The sequence below is a fragment of the Pelecanus crispus genome, chromosome 3 (assembly GCF_030463565.1).
Source record: "Pelecanus crispus isolate bPelCri1 chromosome 3, bPelCri1.pri, whole genome shotgun sequence".
Taxonomy (NCBI): Eukaryota; Metazoa; Chordata; class Aves; order Pelecaniformes; family Pelecanidae; genus Pelecanus; species Pelecanus crispus.
In genome coordinates, this window is record NC_134645.1 from 79,497,324 (window position 1) to 79,517,069 (window position 19,746).

The 19,746-nt window shown below is 37.1% G+C and overlaps 1 protein-coding gene across 1 annotated transcript in view; it reads right to left on the minus strand.

Annotated features, from left to right (window-relative positions):
- Positions 1 to 1,186: 1,186 nt before the first annotated feature.
- The window catches only part of SLC16A10 (solute carrier family 16 member 10), a 72,713-nt gene continuing 54,153 nt past the window's right edge, over positions 1,187 to 19,746 (minus strand). The window contains exons 4-6 of the mRNA XM_075708107.1: positions 5,904 to 6,047; positions 2,980 to 3,208; positions 1,187 to 1,419 (exon numbers count right to left, since the gene is read on the minus strand). Of these exons, the coding sequence (XP_075564222.1) occupies positions 1,187 to 1,419; positions 2,980 to 3,208; positions 5,904 to 6,047 (606 nt within the window). The remainder of the gene's footprint in view (positions 1,420 to 2,979; positions 3,209 to 5,903; positions 6,048 to 19,746) is intronic.

Sequence of the window (19,746 nt, forward strand, 5' to 3'; positions counted from 1 at the left end):
AGAATACATAAAGTAATAGGGCCACATATGTTTAGTATGTTAAGCAAGAAATACAACGTGCAAAGACATTTCTTTATATTTGAATAAAATATGGAGCTATATCCTACACACAATTGAACACAGCTATAAAGACCTATAATAAACCTGCATTTTCACTTAGTGCAAAAATCTTTAATTGTTGAATGTCATTTTAATAGCTCATGTATATTTCCACATTAAAAACAACTTATTATTGCACTTAGAATGTATCCTTTAAAGCTGTCTTGTTTTTAAAAAGAGAAAGGACCTAACAAGTACAACAGAATAATTTGAACTTTAGTCTGATTCACAGTACTGCTCCAAAGTATTACTGTCAGTACAATTTCAAATCTATCAGCTATTCTGAGGTTTAGCTGGAAAAAAATACACATATACATTAATAGTATTGCCTCACCAAATAAAAAAATCTATCATTCAGCAGCTTTACTTCTGAACGTGTTTGCACTCAGAGCTTAGTTACTGTAGTAACTTAGAGCATATTCAAAACCTGTGCCCATCAAAAATTTCATCCTTACTGTTCTTTGTTTGGGCTACTGTGAAAAGGTGAATGCAAAAACAGGTGAGTGCTTAAGCAAACTGAGCAGGCTGGGGTATTTAGAGAAAATAAAACAGATGTTTAATAATTTAGCTTTCTAACAAAAAATCATTTCAGCAAGAGTTAAGGTAATAAAAACAAAAGATGCATATTCATGATACAGAATTGTAAGAGACTGTAAAACAGCATGAAAAACTTCAAACCCAAATCAGTCATAAGGGCTACTACATTTTCCAGTATAAACATCCATGGGTGTGCCTGCATTGGATGGACCATAAGAGTTATTGAAGAATCCTGGGTCAATGATACAAAAACAGATTTCACACTTCCAGAAATAGGTTCTGATGAATTAGAAAAATATTCTCTTCACACACAGAATCACTATGCACATACACACTAATGCTACAAAATTTCAAACACCTTGAAAATGTGACTTGAAATCAAACTCAATGACGCATCAAAAAAAGTTCAATGGTATAAAAGATTCTTATAGCAGTTTTGCAGTTCGAGCAATAGTTCAAAACTTCTTCAGAATCATATAGTATCTTCAGCCAAAAAGTACAAATCTAGCTTCAGTAGAAGAAGGTTGGGCTGGTACAGGAAAAGAAAGCATCAAAAACCAGATTCCATTTCTTTGATTGGCTTTTCTGTAGTGTCTGACAAAGTGTTTTCGTTTTCCAGCATTTTCTCAGTAGTTTCTCCATCAACAGGTTTTGCTCTTTCTTTTAACTTCTGCCGTTCATGGACCCAGGGGATGAAACATAATACAGCTCCACCAACAAGGGGAGGGACTCCAGCCAGGTAGAATGCCACATCATAGGTGCCAAGGTAATCATGCAGCAAACCTGTAAAGACAGAAGGTTGCCGCTGATGAATAATGGGGCCTCGGGAATCTACAAAAAACATGTCTTTTCATTGGATTCAGAAACTTGAGAGCTGCTGTCATGGTTTAATCACTCACCACCCACCGAGCAACACCCAGCCAGTTCCCAAGCAGCAATCACTGCCCCCAGCCAACTCCCCCCTGTTTATATACTGTGCATGACATCATATGGTAGGTATGGAATAGCCCTTTGGCCAGTTTGGGTCAGCTGTCCTTGCTGTGCACCTGACAGAGCATGGGAAGCTGAAAACATCCTTGACTTAATATAAAAACCGCTTAGCAACAACTAAAACATCAGTCTGTTAGCATTATTTTCATACTAAATCCAAAACACAGCACTATGCCCGCTACTGGGAAGAAGAGTAATTCTACCCCAGCCGAAACCAGGACACTGGCACAGATTATTTTAACCACTAATCTGACTACCTGTTGGCCAAATATAGGCATATCTAGGTAGAAAGGTATTCCAGAGTTGATTTAAAGACTCCAAGTAACAAAGACCTCAGTATGTCACCACTTGACTGCTTAATTACCGCCCATCATTAAAAACACATACCATATTTCTTATTTGAAAGTTGCTCATTTCAGCTTTTCCAGCACTTGAATCTTGTAATGACTGGGAGAAATTCTCCCTCTTTTGGTGACAGTTGCCTTTGATCAAGATGCCTCCTAATCTTATTCTAGATATATTGCATATACTGCATTCCTGGTAGCTTCTTTTTAATAAAGTGTATTATTTTCCAACAATTCACTGTAATTGCTGTCTAAAAACTCCTCACATTAATCAAATTCTATTTAAGTATTAATAGCTGTGATAGTGTATCCAGATCAGGAAACACCTAGTCTATGCTGTTCTAGCTTTAAAATTTTGTACTTTATAATGCTGCATAGTTCAGTTATGTCTTACTAAGCATCTTTCAGTAGCCCTCACAAGACCTTAGGGAAAATTATGATTGAAAATCATCAGTGGTAAGGATTATAGCTTAATCTTTTACCACCTCCCAAAGAACTTCCAGTTTTCATGTTCAAAACCTGTACTTTGTCAAAAAGTCTAACATCAGAGAATGAAAAAAGCCAGTGTTCCTACTTATAAGAAGTAATTAAAGTGACTGGAGCTTTCATCCTTGCAATTGTTTTTGCATGAGCAAATTTTGGAGTCCAGTTAATTTTCAGATTCTGATTTGGGGTCCTTCTGTAACACAATCAACATATAGGCTGTCACCTCAACAGCATGGAAAACATCATGTCCTCAATCCAACTGGAAACCTATCTTTCTTTTGAGGAATGTTTATATCTGCATACCTTAATTAAAAAAAAAAAAAGACGACCAAAGCAAATTTTAAGCAGTACAGTAAATTAATAACGTATGAGCAGCAGGTAAATTCACCATATATTCTGGAGCATGTACCAAGAAAACTTCCAATGTAAGTGCACTGCATATAATGCAGGAATGGAAAATATAGCCAAAGAGTCATGCAACCATAGAAACACATTTACAGCTACAGACCATATCTATACTTACCTGCAATGGGTGGACCAACTGTCATAGGTATTGACATGAGTCCTAGTAGAAATCCTATGGCCTGGGAGATGTCCTGAGCCCCAACAAGCTCAAAGGCAATAGGAGCCATAATGCAAATGAAGCACCCATCAAACAGGCCCATGAAGAGACAGACAGCAATGAGACCTCCAAAGACGTGGCACAGTGGAATCATCATAGACATCAGGCCAATAAAGAAGAATGAGGCCACCTAAACATGACCAGGGTGGGGGTGGGGGGGGGGGAGAAATAAAAACCATGTTGCATCAAATCAGCAAGGATAAAGGGAACAGATGAGCTTTCTTGCATTTGTAGTGAATTAAATTGTCTGCCTGTATTTATTTTAAAAATATAAGCAGTCTCCATGGATTACCACCACCATCAGAAGTTACATACCAAGATAAGACAAACACATATAACTGTCATGACATGCAATCAAAGAAATTCTACTACCCATTTTACAAGTTTTCAAAATGCATTTAGAATCAACTATCCTGCAGTGATTATGTAAGGTCATTTCAGGTGCACCATTTTTTGAAGAGTTACTCTCTGCTCTTTTCACAAGTGAAAGCCACAAAAATATCGGAAGTTTAATATAGCTAAAACACTATAATTAGACTCTTCACTGTTGTAATTTAAAAATATCAGTATCATGAGTGATTACTTCAGGATGCTTATATTCAGAGGTGGTATTTGAAAGTCTCATTTCATTTTTTCCACATGAAGGTATCTTGCTGTATTCCTGTAGCCATGCATACTTACAAAGATTTTATATTATAATCTTAATCTAAAGATTATTATTTGTTGTAAATTAAAGGAATAAAACTCTGTCTTTCAGAAAAATGAAGCAGGAAGGAAAGAAAATAAAAAAGCTAAGAGTTTTGCTTGTGTACCATCCATATGTCAGCATAGGAAACCAATGTCCCACCTGACTGCACAAACACTTTTTCCAAACAAGACACATGCATTATGCATTGGTCACTTGTAGACCATTAAAGAAAAACAAGGTCACTTAAAGTCACAATTTTTTGATGGATAAGTGACATCAAGTAAATTAATTCATTAGGAAAAGTCTTTAAGGAGACAGCTAAATGAAACAATTTTCAGGACAGTATAACAATTCTTTTAGGTAATGTACTTTATTTAAGCATAGTAAAGAAAAACTGCTGTGAAGCATCTGAAGGCTGGTATAGAAATAGAAACACCGAAAAACTGGGCTGCTTATAGGAACTTCAGGATAGAGGTGAAGAAATTCTCAGTTCTGTGTATTCTAATACAGAAAATACAAACATTATTTGAGATCAGTTTGTATTTAAGTAGTAATGTGGTTATCTGTAGACAAACTCTAAACAAGATATTGTTGACCAGATTCTTTGTATTATCATATTATGGTAAAAGCAGCACTAAAACCAGAATCACTTAACTTTTGTATCCAGAAGAGAGAGAATGCATCATTCTGTTACTAAAAGATAGGATTTATAAAGCAAAAATCCAGCAAAACAGGTCCATAGAAAAGAATGCAGAAACAGAAAGATTAAGTTTGAACTTGCTGGTAGAGCTCTTTTAAGTTGTTCAACTATAAGACAGTAAAGTTCTAAGAGGAAAGAGGTTTTATTTGCATTAGTCAAAATTAATTCTTAAACAATTTTTGCATGAGATAAGATGATAGTATGAACTGTTGGACAATCCAGAATAATACTTGAGGTGTCTATTCACTTCCCCTAAAAATGCCGATTTGAAACAGGAGAGCTGAAGATGCTGGGGCATGGCTTAGTAAAAGTGAACATGGTTTTCCTGCTTAAAACTATGCAAAACCAACAGTACTCAGAATCATCCTAGTTTATGCCCTAAACAAACATCCATGTTTTTCATTTCTAGCTGTTCAAGGAAAAGAACAAAAAAGCTTGTAGTTTTACTGCAAGTTTGGTATTTGTGCTTTGTAAGTTATGTGCAACATCTCGGTGCTGCCCTTCTACTTTTTATCTTAATATTGACATTTCCTGAAAGTGTAACAATAGGTATTAAATCAATGCAAATGAATGAGATACAGTCCCAGTCTCTATCACCACGGAATCTAAATTTATGTAACTATGGCAACAAATACTCCATCTTCAGAAAGATGGTTCTTTTCTAAGAATTTTTGTTTTCAATAATGTAGTACAGATAATAGCCATTAGATGTCTCCCTTGTTATTCATTTTAAAACAACAAAACAAAAACACCCAGTGGTTGATAACATACGTGCGAGTTATTAACTAAAGCTTTTCCAAAAATCTACACTAACACTGCTACTTTCTCAAAAAAAAAAAATCTTATATAAGAGTGGAGGGAAAAAGTGTATATCCTCCTTCATCCCCAAGCTTCAGCATTTCCGAAGCTGTGACACTTTGTGCAGGTACCCCCTTGATTCAGCAAAATCTCTTCAACTAAGCACCTCTTATACTCCCATGGTTTTACCAGCATGCACTATGCACAGAACATGCTTGACACCAAATTATCACCTAAAGATCATGAAAAGAGATCCAAAATCCTTAATGCAGGAACATCAGAAAAAATTAATCTTTCTGCAACCATTATGAAATCGTGGGATAAAACAGGGAAAGCAGAATCTAGAGAATCCCCAAAGGTTTTCTCACTCACATGCTAGCGATTAGTAACTTCTTTCATTCCCAGCTGAAAACAGCCAGCAGGTAGTAGACACATTTCCTTAGCATTAAAAAGAGAATAAAAATCAGAGATTCATGAACATTGCACCAAAGTCTCCTAGTATGAAAAACCATACACTGAGTTTTGAAATTTCTCAAATTTGAATCTCCAATAAGTTAATTCTGCTTACTTAATAGTACCTGCAACCAAAGCCTTCAGAATACTGTTTGTATATTCCTTCAGAACGGTGTGAAGACATACCTGTAAATATACTTTTTTTGCACCAGGAATATAATCTGCAACTCTGCCAAAGATCAGTCTGCCAACTCCTGAAGTAATGCCCAGACACAGCAGAAGCACTTCTTCTGGCATGCTGTCACCAAATCTGTCTTTTACATGCTTCATCTGTTTAAAAAGAGGGTTGAGAAAATGAACTGGCTTTAGAATTATAAGGAAGATAAACCTTAGAAAACTTGAGTTAAATAGACATAATCTGTGAATCTCAGACTTACAAGCATGGCTACAAATGGTCAACTAACTTTGCTTTTACAGATTTTAGAGTAAGTTTTGCACTGGCTTACTAAGTGCAATACAATGAAAAACAATCTGAAACATGTCGTTGCTTTATTCACAAATAAGGAACTTAATTTAAGAAAACAACAAGGCTACATCTAATACCAAGACAATTGAAGAGAACCTAGAAGTGCTCTCCCCAACCATATTTCATTTACTAGTCATAGATTTAACATAACACAGAATCAACAAGGGTTGCCTAGAACAGGTTGTTTCACTGGCTGGGGCATGCTCTCAGGTCTGAAGGTACTGAATGATTAATGAATATCACCGCAGTACTGTGCATTAAGACAAAGATACATGCTACCAAACTTATAGCTCAGGGCAGGAGCAAGAAGCAGAGAGGCAGAGTTGAAGGCCAGAGAGTACAAGTAGGAGGGGCCCTCTAGACTGCCTCATCCAGACATCCATGATCACCATGACATCCAGGGGCAAGGAGGAAGAGGAGCAGGAACCACCTGCAGTACCAAACACAACAGCAAGCACTTCCAGGAGAGGGTGCAGCTACAGCAGCAATGAATAGGGCAAACTGGAAGAATGATTTATCAGCCACTTCAACCTAAAGCACTAAGGCAACTGACCAACAGTCCTGACAAGACCATCAACTACAATGTGATGAACTACTGGTGTCAGTAATTCTAACCTTTCAAGCCATGTTAAAAAAAAATGCTAAGACTGGCTTGATAGATTCGGATTTTTTAATATTCTGTCTGGTTCCACAGTATTTGTTTCTTCATGGGTTTTTTTTAAAAACAACCATGAAGATCAGAAATTACCCATAAGAAAGAATTTTTGCACAATCACTTTGAAACACGATGTAGAAGATGTAGAAATCATTTGCATAGTCCTGCAATCTCTGTGCTCATAACTAGTTCCAAACAAGAAACTGTGAAGACTCAGAGGTGTGAAGAGGCAAATGTAAGAGACTGATTTTAAGGAAAGATGTAGTAAAAACGTTTGAAAGACAAGGTGACCACAGGCTGACAGACCTGGATAGCAAAAGCTGCACACCAATTTTTGTTATTAATTCTGATTATGTGATTTCACTTCAAACTAGAGAACCCTTATTCTCCTATCTACAAAAAGGAAAAGTTCAGTTTCAGTAAATACATCTAGAGCAAAATAGTCAAGATTTTCCTGGCTGGAGTGTTAATACACAAGCAGAGCCTTTTTTTTTCCCCCCCAACATAAACAGGATTTGCTGAGTGATGGTGACTGAGTATAAAATCAGTTGGGTTTTGTTTGCATGTCACGAAGTCTATGAAATCTAGTATTAATTTGTCCAATATAATTGATTTTGTCAGAAAGGAAATAAAAAATAAGGGCTAGTGGTTTTGTTTTGGTTTTAAAGAATAACTTCTAGCTTCAATTGAAGACAGATGCTTGCTCTTTCTCTTTCTGAGGAGATTTTTTTTTTCTCTGCTTTAAGACACATTTGGGAACAGAATCTGATGAAATTTTTCTTCTGGAATGGTATTTAAACATAAAAGATCAGTTGTTCTATTTATTCCCTTTCTGTCAAAGGTGAGAAGAGGAAAAGCTGACAGTTTTCCCACGCCTACCTTTATATGTCCAGCAAGTGAGAGAAACCAAGGTATTTTCTGCCATTCTTGTCACCTGTTTCACTTCCATGTTTCTGCAGCCTCTAGCTTGTTTAATTAGCAGACCTGATTTCATCCACTCCCCAGAGCCTTTTCAAGAGGTAAGATAAAGCTCTACATCTAGAAAACTATTAACCCTGCATCTACAACTGAGTAACTGGATTTCTCAAAGCAGCACTCTCAAGGGTAAAATGCTGTCCTCTCTTAGATCAGCAGAGGAAAATACTGGATTCAATCAACTCCTTAAGTAGGAAAACAACCACTACTCATCTCTTATCTTCAAATATCTAAATTAGTGTTTATTTTTTTAGCTTTCACTCTTCTTAAGCATACCATAACCTTAAAGGGAGCTTCCAACTAGATGTCAGGAGAAACTTTTTCCCCAGGAGGGCAGTAGGCAGTGGCACAGGCTGCCCAGAGAGCTTGTTCAGTCTCCTTCCTTGGAGGGTGCAGAAAGCCCTGAGCAACCCAGTCTGATCTCAGAGCTGACCCTCTGACCCTTAGCAGCATATTCAATCTTCAGTGATACAGTCACTAAGCAAGCTGTAAGTAACAGCAGTATTAACTGGATATCTGAAAATACAGCAAATCAGGATTAATTCAGTACTGTGTTAACTCATTATGGACTTAGAGATATTTCTTGTAACTATAGGTTAAATACATTTATTTATGAAGTAACTTAAACAAAATTCAGATTTCCACAGATTTTTAACTGATAGAACTACTCAAAAATCCCATGATGGGCAATTACTTGCGAACCTTCTCAGGCAGCATCTCATGCATTAACGTTCCTGTCATTGCAGAGCTACACAGGTTGTAATTACATGACTCTTTAGGCATTATCTACAGCAGTCAAATGGGGACCCAGGCACACAGCAGACACATCGAAGGCCAAAGTATTTCCCTGTGGGTTTTGCCTCTTCTCAGTAATGTAGCTTGCTCTTCACTCATTAGAGCTGTGTGCAAGCTGAATTGCAGGTCTGATTTTTCCAATGTAGAAAAGGCCTGTAATTTTGCCTGAGCCAACCAGTACAAGATTTTCCAGGCTAGCATGGCTGCTTTACTATTTTAAAATAAGTTATCTTTGTACAACGCAATTTTCCAAATTAAGACATAGACAGTGGACAATATAACTGAATGCATCCCCAAAACCAGCATTTTACCTTATACCCTCGCTCTCTATTATCAAGGTAATGCATACAAACAGATCTTATTGTCCACATTCTTGTTACTGTCAGGATGAGACTAGGAAAAAAGATTAGCCGGGCGGTAGTGGCTGGAATGCTTTCAGATATACTGTCTTGGCTAACCTCTTTCCATCCAACCAAGACCCAGATTTTGTCAAGATCTTCCATTCAATGCACACACATCTTAGCTATATTCATGCACTGAATCAAAAATAGAGCAATCTGAGTATAGCTCCAGTTCCTTTTTCCAAACAAAGGACCCAAATCTGAAAGAAGTGGTAATGAACTAGCAAGAAATAATTCTGTCAACTGCTTTCCTCCTGCGTATAATCCATTTTGAGAATTCCCAATCAAGTAAAGCTTTAGTAGGCTAAATGCAATGCAATCTTTCTCACCAAGAGATGGCCAACAGCAATATATAACCTAGAAAAGTTTGAGCGCATAAAAACCAGCATTTTCTTCAAGTCCTGATGTCCGACACTATCCTTACACTGGTTCTGAATGAAAAAAAGGAAACGTTTGCAGAGTACTGCTGGTACCATTTGTAAATTGGAGATACTATTCCTAACTGCTCCAAATTAACAGTTTTCTGAAAGAGCTGAGGGGGGTTCTTCTGGTTTTGATTTTTCTTTCCCAGACAGGAAAAGAAAAAGGATAGCCTGCACAAACTTTTCACTCTTCATGCTTTCCAGAAATGCATGAGTTTCGATAGAAATCCAGGGAAAACTGTGCTTCCTTGGAATGCAAAGTCGTGAGCCATGCCTGTAAGTAATGAAGATGAAACTTTGCACACAGTGTCAGATGAGTCTAAAACATAACCTTACAGGCAAAAACTATGATTAGAGACTGAATCGATCATAGGACTTATGGTATGGAATCTGCCCTGAGGTATAAGCACTTGTAATATACAGAACTGCTTTAATTAACATGTTTTTTTCAGTATTAACTGGCCCTCTTAGCCATGCAACAACTTTAAATCCAGACACCCAAAATAATTCTAGACTTGTATAATGTATGAGACTTAGCCATCAATCTAGGTGTGGCAATACCTCCATAATCTACTGATTTGATTGTAACTACCATGGCCTTCAAAAACCCATTCAGTATTACTAGAAGACATGATGGCCTTGTCATTCCATCACTCAATTTTTTTTTTCCAAGCTTGTCCTGGTTTTGGCTGGGATAGAGTTAATTTTCTTCCTAGTAGCTGACATAGTGCTGTGTTTTGGATTTAGCATGAGAATAATGTTGACAACACACTGATGTTTTAGTTGTTGCTAAGTAGTGTTTATGCTAGTCAAGAACATTTCAGCTTCCCATGCTCTGCCAGGTGCACAAGAAGCTGGGAGGGGGCACAGCCAGGACAGCGTACCCAAACTGGACAAAGGGCTATTCCATACCATATGATGGCATGCTCAGTTTATGAACTGGGGGGCCAGGGGACAGAACCACTGCTTGGGAACTGGCTGGGTATTGGTCAGCAGGTGGCGAGCAATTTCACTGTGCATCACTTGGGTTTTTTTATTATTATTTTCCCTTCTTTTTCTGTCCTATTAAGCTGTCTTTATCATAACCCACAAATTTTACTTTCTTTTCCCCCCACCCGATTCTCTCCCCTGTCCCACTGGGGAGAGGCAGGGAGTGAGCAAACAGCTGGGTGGTGTTTAGCTGCCTGCTGGGTTAAACCACAAAGCTGTAAGTGCAAGAAAGGGAAAAGACAAAAATAAACTAAGTGCATGTCCAAGTAAGGGTATTAGCAACAGACAGAACACAAATGGAGTGGGTATATGTAGACAAATTCTGCTGGTGCTCATCTTCAAGACTACAATTAGATCTTCAAAATTTCAGAAAACTAAGAGGTTAGGTTTATTTCACACACATGTCCTGAGAAAAGAACAGCCTTACTGATGATGTACAGATCCTTCTGTACTGTTAGTGCCATCACACAGCAGCCTTCCTTCAATGAACAAATCAACCACATGCCTGAACAAGCCGACTCCTTCAAAGGCCTAGAGAAAAATATTACCTGTTGCCTTGATAAAGATATATCAAGAACTTTGCAGTGAACTGTCCTGGAAGATTGAAAGTTTCAGGATGTGCTGAAGAACAGAGCATAAAGTAACTCTGGACAAACCACTCTATTCTCTAACATAAGGACTCACCACAAATCGGGGGCAGGCGGGATCAGAGAAAGAAGCTTGGTTGCCAGAGAACTGTATGAAACTAGGCACAGGGAAGATCATTTAATGCAAATACATTTTTGGTCCAGACTCCAAAGAAACTTTTACTGACGAGCCAAAAACTAGCAAACAAACCAGCAACTCCTGACTCCTGAACACCTACTGAAACAATGATCTTCATGTTGAGACACATGAAATAACATTACTAATACCTAATACAGATCCATTTTTAAGGGAGTGCCATCATCCTGGGACAGATGCAGTAGCATTTTTTTAGAAATTAAGTGTCTTCACATGACAAAAATATGCATGTATACATCTTCAAGGTAATTCCTGTTTACATACCTGCCACAACAGTGATATTTCCTCTTTCTATCTCTGGTCAATTTAAACTACATAATGAACAAGGAGAGAATTAAAGAATCAAGGTGATTATTACATGGTGATAGGGAAGTTTTCTATTATCTCATTAAGTAAAGCAGATTAAACAGAATGATCCATACATCATGAAGATTCAGAACAAGTATAATCTGAATTTCTTAAGTAAAACTGAACATAACAGTTAATCTGTTAACTGTTAAGCATATTTAATATTAGAAAGGTTAAGAATTCAGATTAGATGAAGAACTCAGATTGACAATTACATAGTTAAAATTGTTTCTTTGGTTTTCCCCCCCAAAATATCTAGTCCTGAAGAATTTTGCCCTAAATAATAAAAAAAAAAAAAACCCAGAGCTGTTAGTGTTATCTTTAAGAGCATGTGGAGGATGAGTATGATCCTAGAGGTCAAAATAGACAACTGACAGCAGAAAACTTAAATTGAAGAAACCAAGACAATAGTTGTTAACCAAGCAACAGTCTTCCTACATAAAGTCACAAATACTAATAATTTTTACAGCAATTAAACCAGTTCTCAGGTCTTCAGAGAGTGAATGCCAATTGGTAGGCCTGAAAGATATCTGGGGAATAGTGCAAGAAAGCATGCTGGGGACTGTGAAAAGCCCAAAGCATGGGGGACAACCCCTACACTGCAGCACAAAACAGTCTGTGACTTCTGCTCTTTCCCTCTTCTACTCCGCTTCATCTCAGGGTATTTTCAGGTGCTATCCTCCACTAGTAGCTCCTGGAGGTGCCACCAGAGACTGGATCCCATTGGAGGCACAAGAGACAGCATAAAGAAATGGGCACAAGGATACTGGTGGATTAGTGTGGCTTGGGCAGCAGCAGCAGCAAGACAGGTAAGGCACACGTGTTATCTGGGGAAGCTCACGGTGACTGAGAACAAGGATGAGGAATAAAGCCAGGGATATGTAAGAACTGAAGCATTAGGTACACATGAGGACTGAGAGTTAAATTGTCAAATAACTTACCCTTTTTAAGCATTTTTTTAAAATTGATTCTCATTTGTGACTACAATCCACAACTTAGTCTTAGTTCTCACTGTCCCTTGTGGCCCTAAAGCAGTGTTTCCTGGGCCTGTCTTACTCTGAAAACTCAGCTAGACACTATGTCCAAGATTAGCTACCATCAGCAAGTCCTGGAGAGTTACTGGTCAATCACATTAACTTGAATTTCCAGAACAACATCAGAAAAGGAAACAAAACCAGAACTATTCATAAACATCTAACAGGTAACATAAGCTAAGGATCAACACAGATTTTGTGAGAAAAACAACGCCAATTTCTCTCTATTACATAGTAGGTAGCAAGGCTTGACAGAGGGAAGGGCAGATGTAACACATTCTGACCTTGGCCAACATTTTGAAATTCTCTCAAACATAACAATTCTTATAAGCCAGTTTGGAATATATGACTTAAATAGAACAACTGTAAAGATGGATGTTCAAATGTTTGGAAAAGCTATTTTTAATTAGTGAGTCATTGCAGAATTGAATATGCCAAAGAAGGCTCTGTAAAAACCTGCTCAAATCTACCATTACTTAACATTTTCATTAATGATATGGACAGTGAAATACAGAATATACTTATTAAATTGACAAATTACATCAGATGATGAGTATTGCAGGCACTGTAAAGAAAAAGACTGTAATTCAAAATGATCTTGGCAACCTGCCGTCTCACTCAATAGTATGAAATAAATATGATTAGTTTCCATAAAAACATCATGAGGTAAATAATATTCAAAAAACACTACCTGATATAGAAATCAGATGCATGAATACAAAATGGAAGAATGATCTGGCAACAGCTCTTTAGAAAGGGAATTGAAGGTTTAGCAGATTAAACTTCAGCATGTTCTAATAATGTAACAGAATGTATCAATTCGTGGCACAACGTGACCTTCACATATTGCTCAGTACCAGCAAGGCCTCAGCTGAATCATTATGTCCTATTTTGGTCCTTACTCATTATTAAAGACATGGATCCAAAAGAAAGATCTGGCAATAAGTAGGAGTTTGATAAGCATGACTTAGGAAAAAAGATTAAAAAAAGAAATATTTAAAAAGGCCCTTTACCAAAGCAAGTTTTTACTCAAAAAAAAAAAAAAAAAGGGTAAATTGGATAAAGTACTGGGACACCTCCAGTCTTATTTTCTATCATGCATGAAGTGATTTGATGGATGCCTTAGTACAGTCACAAATACATACTTATTGAGTGTTATAACTTGAGAACTTTTTTTTTAGCTCTAGCTTGGTAAAACTCTGCTGCACATTTGATTAAAAGTAACCTGATGACTGAAGGAAGCAATTTTCTGGCATCACCACTTAAATTTTAGAACCATAATGTAAGTAATTGTTTTCAAATCATTGTGGCATTTACTAATGTGATAAAGTATTATCAGGTTATAACTTATGTAATTAAGACTAAGCATATTATATGATATGCTATGATTAAGAAATTAGGGAATATCAAAACAATGGATTAAGATATCCTGTACAAACACCCAAAGTAACAAGAAAATACCTCACTAACCACTGATGATTAACATTGTATGCACTGGACTTAAAAAAACACTTTGGCTAATTATTGTAAACACAATTTAAGATGGATTCTCAAAGCAGATAACAGAAGTGAAGCAACTAAAACCTAATATAGCAAATTCATCTTCATAAAGTTAAATTAAAAGCTTATAGTATGGATTAATTTTATTAGCATACTTGAAGTAAAATTTTAATACAAGTCTGCTGCTACACATCCAATTTAGTCTTCCTCAACTTTAAAAAAAGAAAAATACATCTATTGTACTATTCTGTCTAGTGTTGATAATGCCTTGGCCTTGACTTCCAAACAAATAAGGTCAAACTTCGTTAGCCTAGCTTAAAAATAAAAATAATAAAAGAATACTGAGAAGAGGAATATAACAGCATATACTATCTGCCCAGAAATAAGTGCAAAATAAGCTTACAGCTGACTATCTGGGAGGACAAGTGGGACTGTGTATTAACCAATTAAATGAAATAGTGAATGGAAAAAGGGGGGTGCTAACACCATTATAATACAACAAGCAAGACCTCTATTATAGTATTGTGTTAGCTACAACATTTACATGTCACAGAAGGATGTCGTCTTCTCCCTGCTGAACTTAAGATGTCTGCCTTAGCCAGCTAGTCTTCCTAACTGATACAAAAAAAAAAAAAAGATTCTTTGAGAGGCAATTCAGAAGCCTGACCCTGATGCTCCAAATTGCTCTCTGAAGAAGCTTCTTATTCTTTGAACCATAAGGACTAGTCAGTCAAACTAAAGGTCTTCAAGTGAGGCGAGTACCCCCCAGCTTGAAAAACATTTTGGAAAACATATACAAGACTGATTCAAGGTCTCTGGAATCTGCCATACTGGAAAAACTTATCAGGAGAGAGCTCATGTTCTGTAACTACTCAGAAAGGAAGATGACAAAAGGCAAAGAGAAACACTGGAAGGTGGACTAAGATCAGAATGAAAATATTTATCTGTATCAGTGAAAGTAGTTAGCCAGGAACAAAAAGCTTTTACAAAAGGATGGGTTTCCATTTTACAAAATAATGCTATTACCTCAAGTAAATTTTTCAACTCATTGGTAGAATCAGCAATAAGATTACTTGACAAGATTGTACAACTCATTTGTGTGGAAAAAAAAAAGTAGGTTATCACAGTAACCCCTTCTAAAATTTACAAACAAAGATTGTATTTCTTACCTATCTTGAAGAACAACACAATAAGCAATTAACTTGGAGTTAACTGGTTAGTAAAAATCGGGACTCATTCATCTACCTACATGTTACAACACTATTGTCATCTTCTAAGAGAGGTTGACTTCCTTATTCCACAACTGAATTTGTGCTACTTTTATCAAGTCTCTCAGGACTAGGCTCCTTAACCATAGGACTTAAGTGAGAGAAATCAAAACAGATTCTTAAACCTTTATTCACTTCAGGTGAAGGGCCTGTCTCATTCTACAGGGAAACACAGGAGAAAGCTCTCACAGTAGTCTCAATTCTAGATCAAAGTCCCAAATACACTGCCAAATATCTACCAGAACAGGGTCCAAAGAAATTGAATCAAGTAGTCATACTTTCATTCAAAACACAACAAAGAGATGATAATGATAGTCTCCCCTCCTCATACAGAGATATAGTCCTTACTCAGGATACAGACATTTACATTCAGTTTTCTTTCCTGCCTGGAACAATCAAAAACCACCTCTCCCTTTTCCTAGGAAATATTCTCCTCAGTAGTAATGACAAATTTTAACTCACTCATCAGAAAAGAACCTGAAAAATAGCTCACAGCTTGACAATTACTGGCAATTAAATGGAAAGAGCTAGGTTCGAGGATTTCCTCAAAGGAAAATTCAAAATACATGGAAAGAAATTCACAAGTCTGAACAGGATTTAAAAAGCAAAGAGGATTTCTATGCTGCTTTTCCTGAAGCAGAAACTGGACACAAAAACTGGTCTGTATATAAGTGAAGAAAGGTTCTTTGCTTAATTTTGGTGATTAATTTTCTTTACTCTGTATGAGGATAGCAGGAAAAAATGTCAACTGTGATCTCAGACTTCTGGGCACTTGTGGAGCTTGAAGAGTTTAGTTCAGGTCAAGATGCTTCAAGCATCCAAAGACAGGATGCTGAGTTTACCATTAAAATAATGTTTTCAAAAAAAAAAAAAACAGCAAAAAACAAACCAAACCCTGAAAAAATACACTTCACAGTTTAATCTGACTTTGAACTATATGATCTGTTTGCTCTTACAATAGTTTGTCTTATGCAAGAGTACACTGTGCTGTTAGAGACTGACAGAAAGGAAATCATAGTGTAACTCAGACCTTTTAATCTGCTAGTATTGCATAGACCTGAGGAAGACTGCCTTGCTCTTACCCTTCAACATCATCTTATTGCTTGTACCCAAGCATACCTGCTACCTAGAATTTTTATAAACATCCATTTACTTTTACTTCTAAAAAAACCAGAAAACATTTGTTTTATTCTTTTCAGTTTCTATTCTTTTTGTACTTATGATTTTTATTCTTCTCCAGTACTTATTTGGAAAACATAGTTTAAATATGCTTTCATAACAATTACAAGTATAAAGTAGGAAATAATTTCTTTCTTTCCCCACCACCACCCCCAATGTCAAAAGTGGACAATCTAGCTAAGAATAAATACTGCCAGATCAACATTGAGGAATACCAGGAAAGAAATAGGTGCACAGGATAATTACAGAAGCCGATAAAGGGGGAAAATTTCACTAACCTGAGCAGTCAAACTGCAGGAGATGTTGAGATCTGAAGGGAGATAAATGCAAAGATTAGAAAAGCAAGTAAAGCATGGGGAGCCACTGAAGATTTGGGGTCTCAGAAAGATCTGCTTAATAATTACGTTGGACCTTTACAAAACCAATGCCTTGTTAGTCTTCTGTTGGAGACAGAAACATGGGAGACTAAGTGGATGAGAAAGGTAATAGTACTAAAATTGACAGCTATACCTACAGTTTTAGCTTTTTTAGATTATCTACAGTATAGAGAAATATCTGACACACAGTTATCTGTTAGTACTGGACATAGTTTAAAAGATACTATCCTATCATTACAAAACATACTAACAGCAGATGCTGGGAAATAAAAGATGTAGCAGACAAATGACCGATGTAGGAGATCTGAAGAAGTGAACAGGTTTCTTGAACAGCAGCCCATAAAAGCAAGAGTATATAGTGATGAAGGCTGACTTTTTTTCTAGTTTGAGTAAAAAAAAATCCAGACATACCAATTAGATATTAAACATTACTTTACACAACATTTTAAAAGTAGCAAGTTTATGACATAATACAAGTGGTTCACAAAACAGAGACAGTACTTACCTTACAAGAACTGAATTTCTTCAAGATGTGCTACGTGTATGTGCTTTACTGCAGATATGCATGTGTTTTGTATGTTTAAATTTAGAGATTTTTGGTTACTAGAGTTCATACATCATACTTTTCATCATGCTTTGCACTCAGACATAAAGGACAGCATTTAACTGCTTCTATTTGTCTCCACTGTGGAATCCAGGGGCATAGGACTTCAAGGGAGGAGAGAGGTGCAGGATTAGGACTGTGCACACAGAATGCACAACCTGAAAAGCTTCACTTATTGCAAGGTATGTAACTGCTTTCTACTATGGCTCCTTGAGCAGATGCATGTCATGTCCTACTGCAGAGAACACAAAGCAACTGCCACTGTCTATGTGGAGATGACCATTCTTGCAAGGACAGCAACTGAAACACTGGTTTGTCAAATGAGGATTCAATCTAGAGATGTCACACCTGACAATATTTAGGAAACACAGCATCAGTAGGCTGGGCTTGAAGAGTTACAAGAATATTTGTAAGCAATGTTATGGATGATGACTAGGGCCTTGTTGGGCAGAACATTGACTACTGCAGTGAGATTCATCCTGACTATCGTATAGCTTGTCCAGATATGGCAGCTCAGATCTGCTTGGAGAATCTTGGGTGGTTTCTATACCCTTCATATTTTCCAGTATAATTCTTCTTAATGACCCAAAGCTTTTGCTTAGCAGGGTGCAGTTTACAAGTGGAAAATGGCTATTTTTCTGAATGGACAGAATAGAGAGACTGTTTTGTCCTGAATAAATAAGGCCTTTTGGAAACTGAGTATATGGAAGTGAATGCAGTTTTCAAAGTACATAGCAAGAATTTCAAATAAGTTTCTAGAAAAACTGTGGGTACAGAGGATCTCACAAGAGCTTGGCTCTTCATTTCTCCAAGTCAATTGCACAGGAAGACAGTTTTTATTGGCACATGTTCTAGGGGACAAAGGTTCAAACACTGAATTTGCACAGCAGAATCTGATCTCTTATTAAGAAAAACAAGGCACATCGCTGATACAGAGTTAGAAATAGGTAGAGACAAGTCAAAATAGCTGGCTGGTAAAGAACAGAACTGAAGGACAAATCATCCTGGTTCAATTTAAGAACACAGTCCAAGGTGATAAAATAGTTGTAGAATAGTTAAAATCACATGAAGGCAAGGATCTTAAACTACAGAGGGGAAAAGGCGGGGAATCAAATCTGGCAACAAAAATCTGCATCATATCAGCAAATCTTCCTGTTTACTATGTTGTTTCTAAAGTGAAAAAAAGACAACTTTTCTTAGCTAAAGAACAGAAACAAAACAGATGTTCCAGCAAAAGATAGGAAGTACAGAGCAGCAGACAGCACTATCTTTGTCCAAGGACAGACTACATGGGCACAGCACTAGACCCCGCAACTTCAAAGTAACAAACACAGAAGATCTGGAGACAGACTAAGCCACACAGAAGTATTTATCTGAGCTGTCTGGTTTTGTGATGCAGCCTAGAAAATTAGTTTGTTTATGCGCATTAAAGTTTTATGACTAATAAAGTACTTTACAGAGATTCCAACCATATCCATGCCCCTCCCAGGAATAAAAATGTGTCTTGTTAGGATGGTGACTATTTTGAATGCAGTTTAGCTTCCATCTGAGAAACAGACTGCCTAAAAGATTTAGCCTTTAAGTGCCCATCATCTGTTCTGATGAGAAATATCTGAAACACATTGCTCTAAAGCTTCCCTATACAGCAGCAGGACCATGACCTTTCTCTCTGATAACAGAAAATACAACTGCAGTATTGCCCATACTTGTCTTTAAGCCCAGAGATTGTCTAGAGAACAGATTCATGAGTTCTGTAAGATGTTTTACATTTTGAGGGCACTGTATTTGTCACTAAAACCAGTGAGCTTCCCCCAGCGAACTAATTGCCCTGGATGTCAAAAGGAGGTCCCCTCACAGACACTTACTAAACTCTTCTAGAATTTCAAGAAGGCAGCAGCATATACATAAAAAAATACCTGCCTGTGGAACAGGCCAACCTTCAACAGCCCATATGTGATCACAGATGTAGCCTGGCATGTGGCACAATGTACATTTTCACTGTTGCCTTTTGATATGCAAGCCTGAACAGGCTCTAGAACTTACTAGAAGAGAGGTACACCCTTGCAAATGTGGAAACCAAGGAGGCCACCATAACCTTCATTATGCCAAGGAAAAAGGTTGGACTTCCAAGGGTTTAAAAACCCTATCGAGCCCTTTGATCAGTTCTTTAAA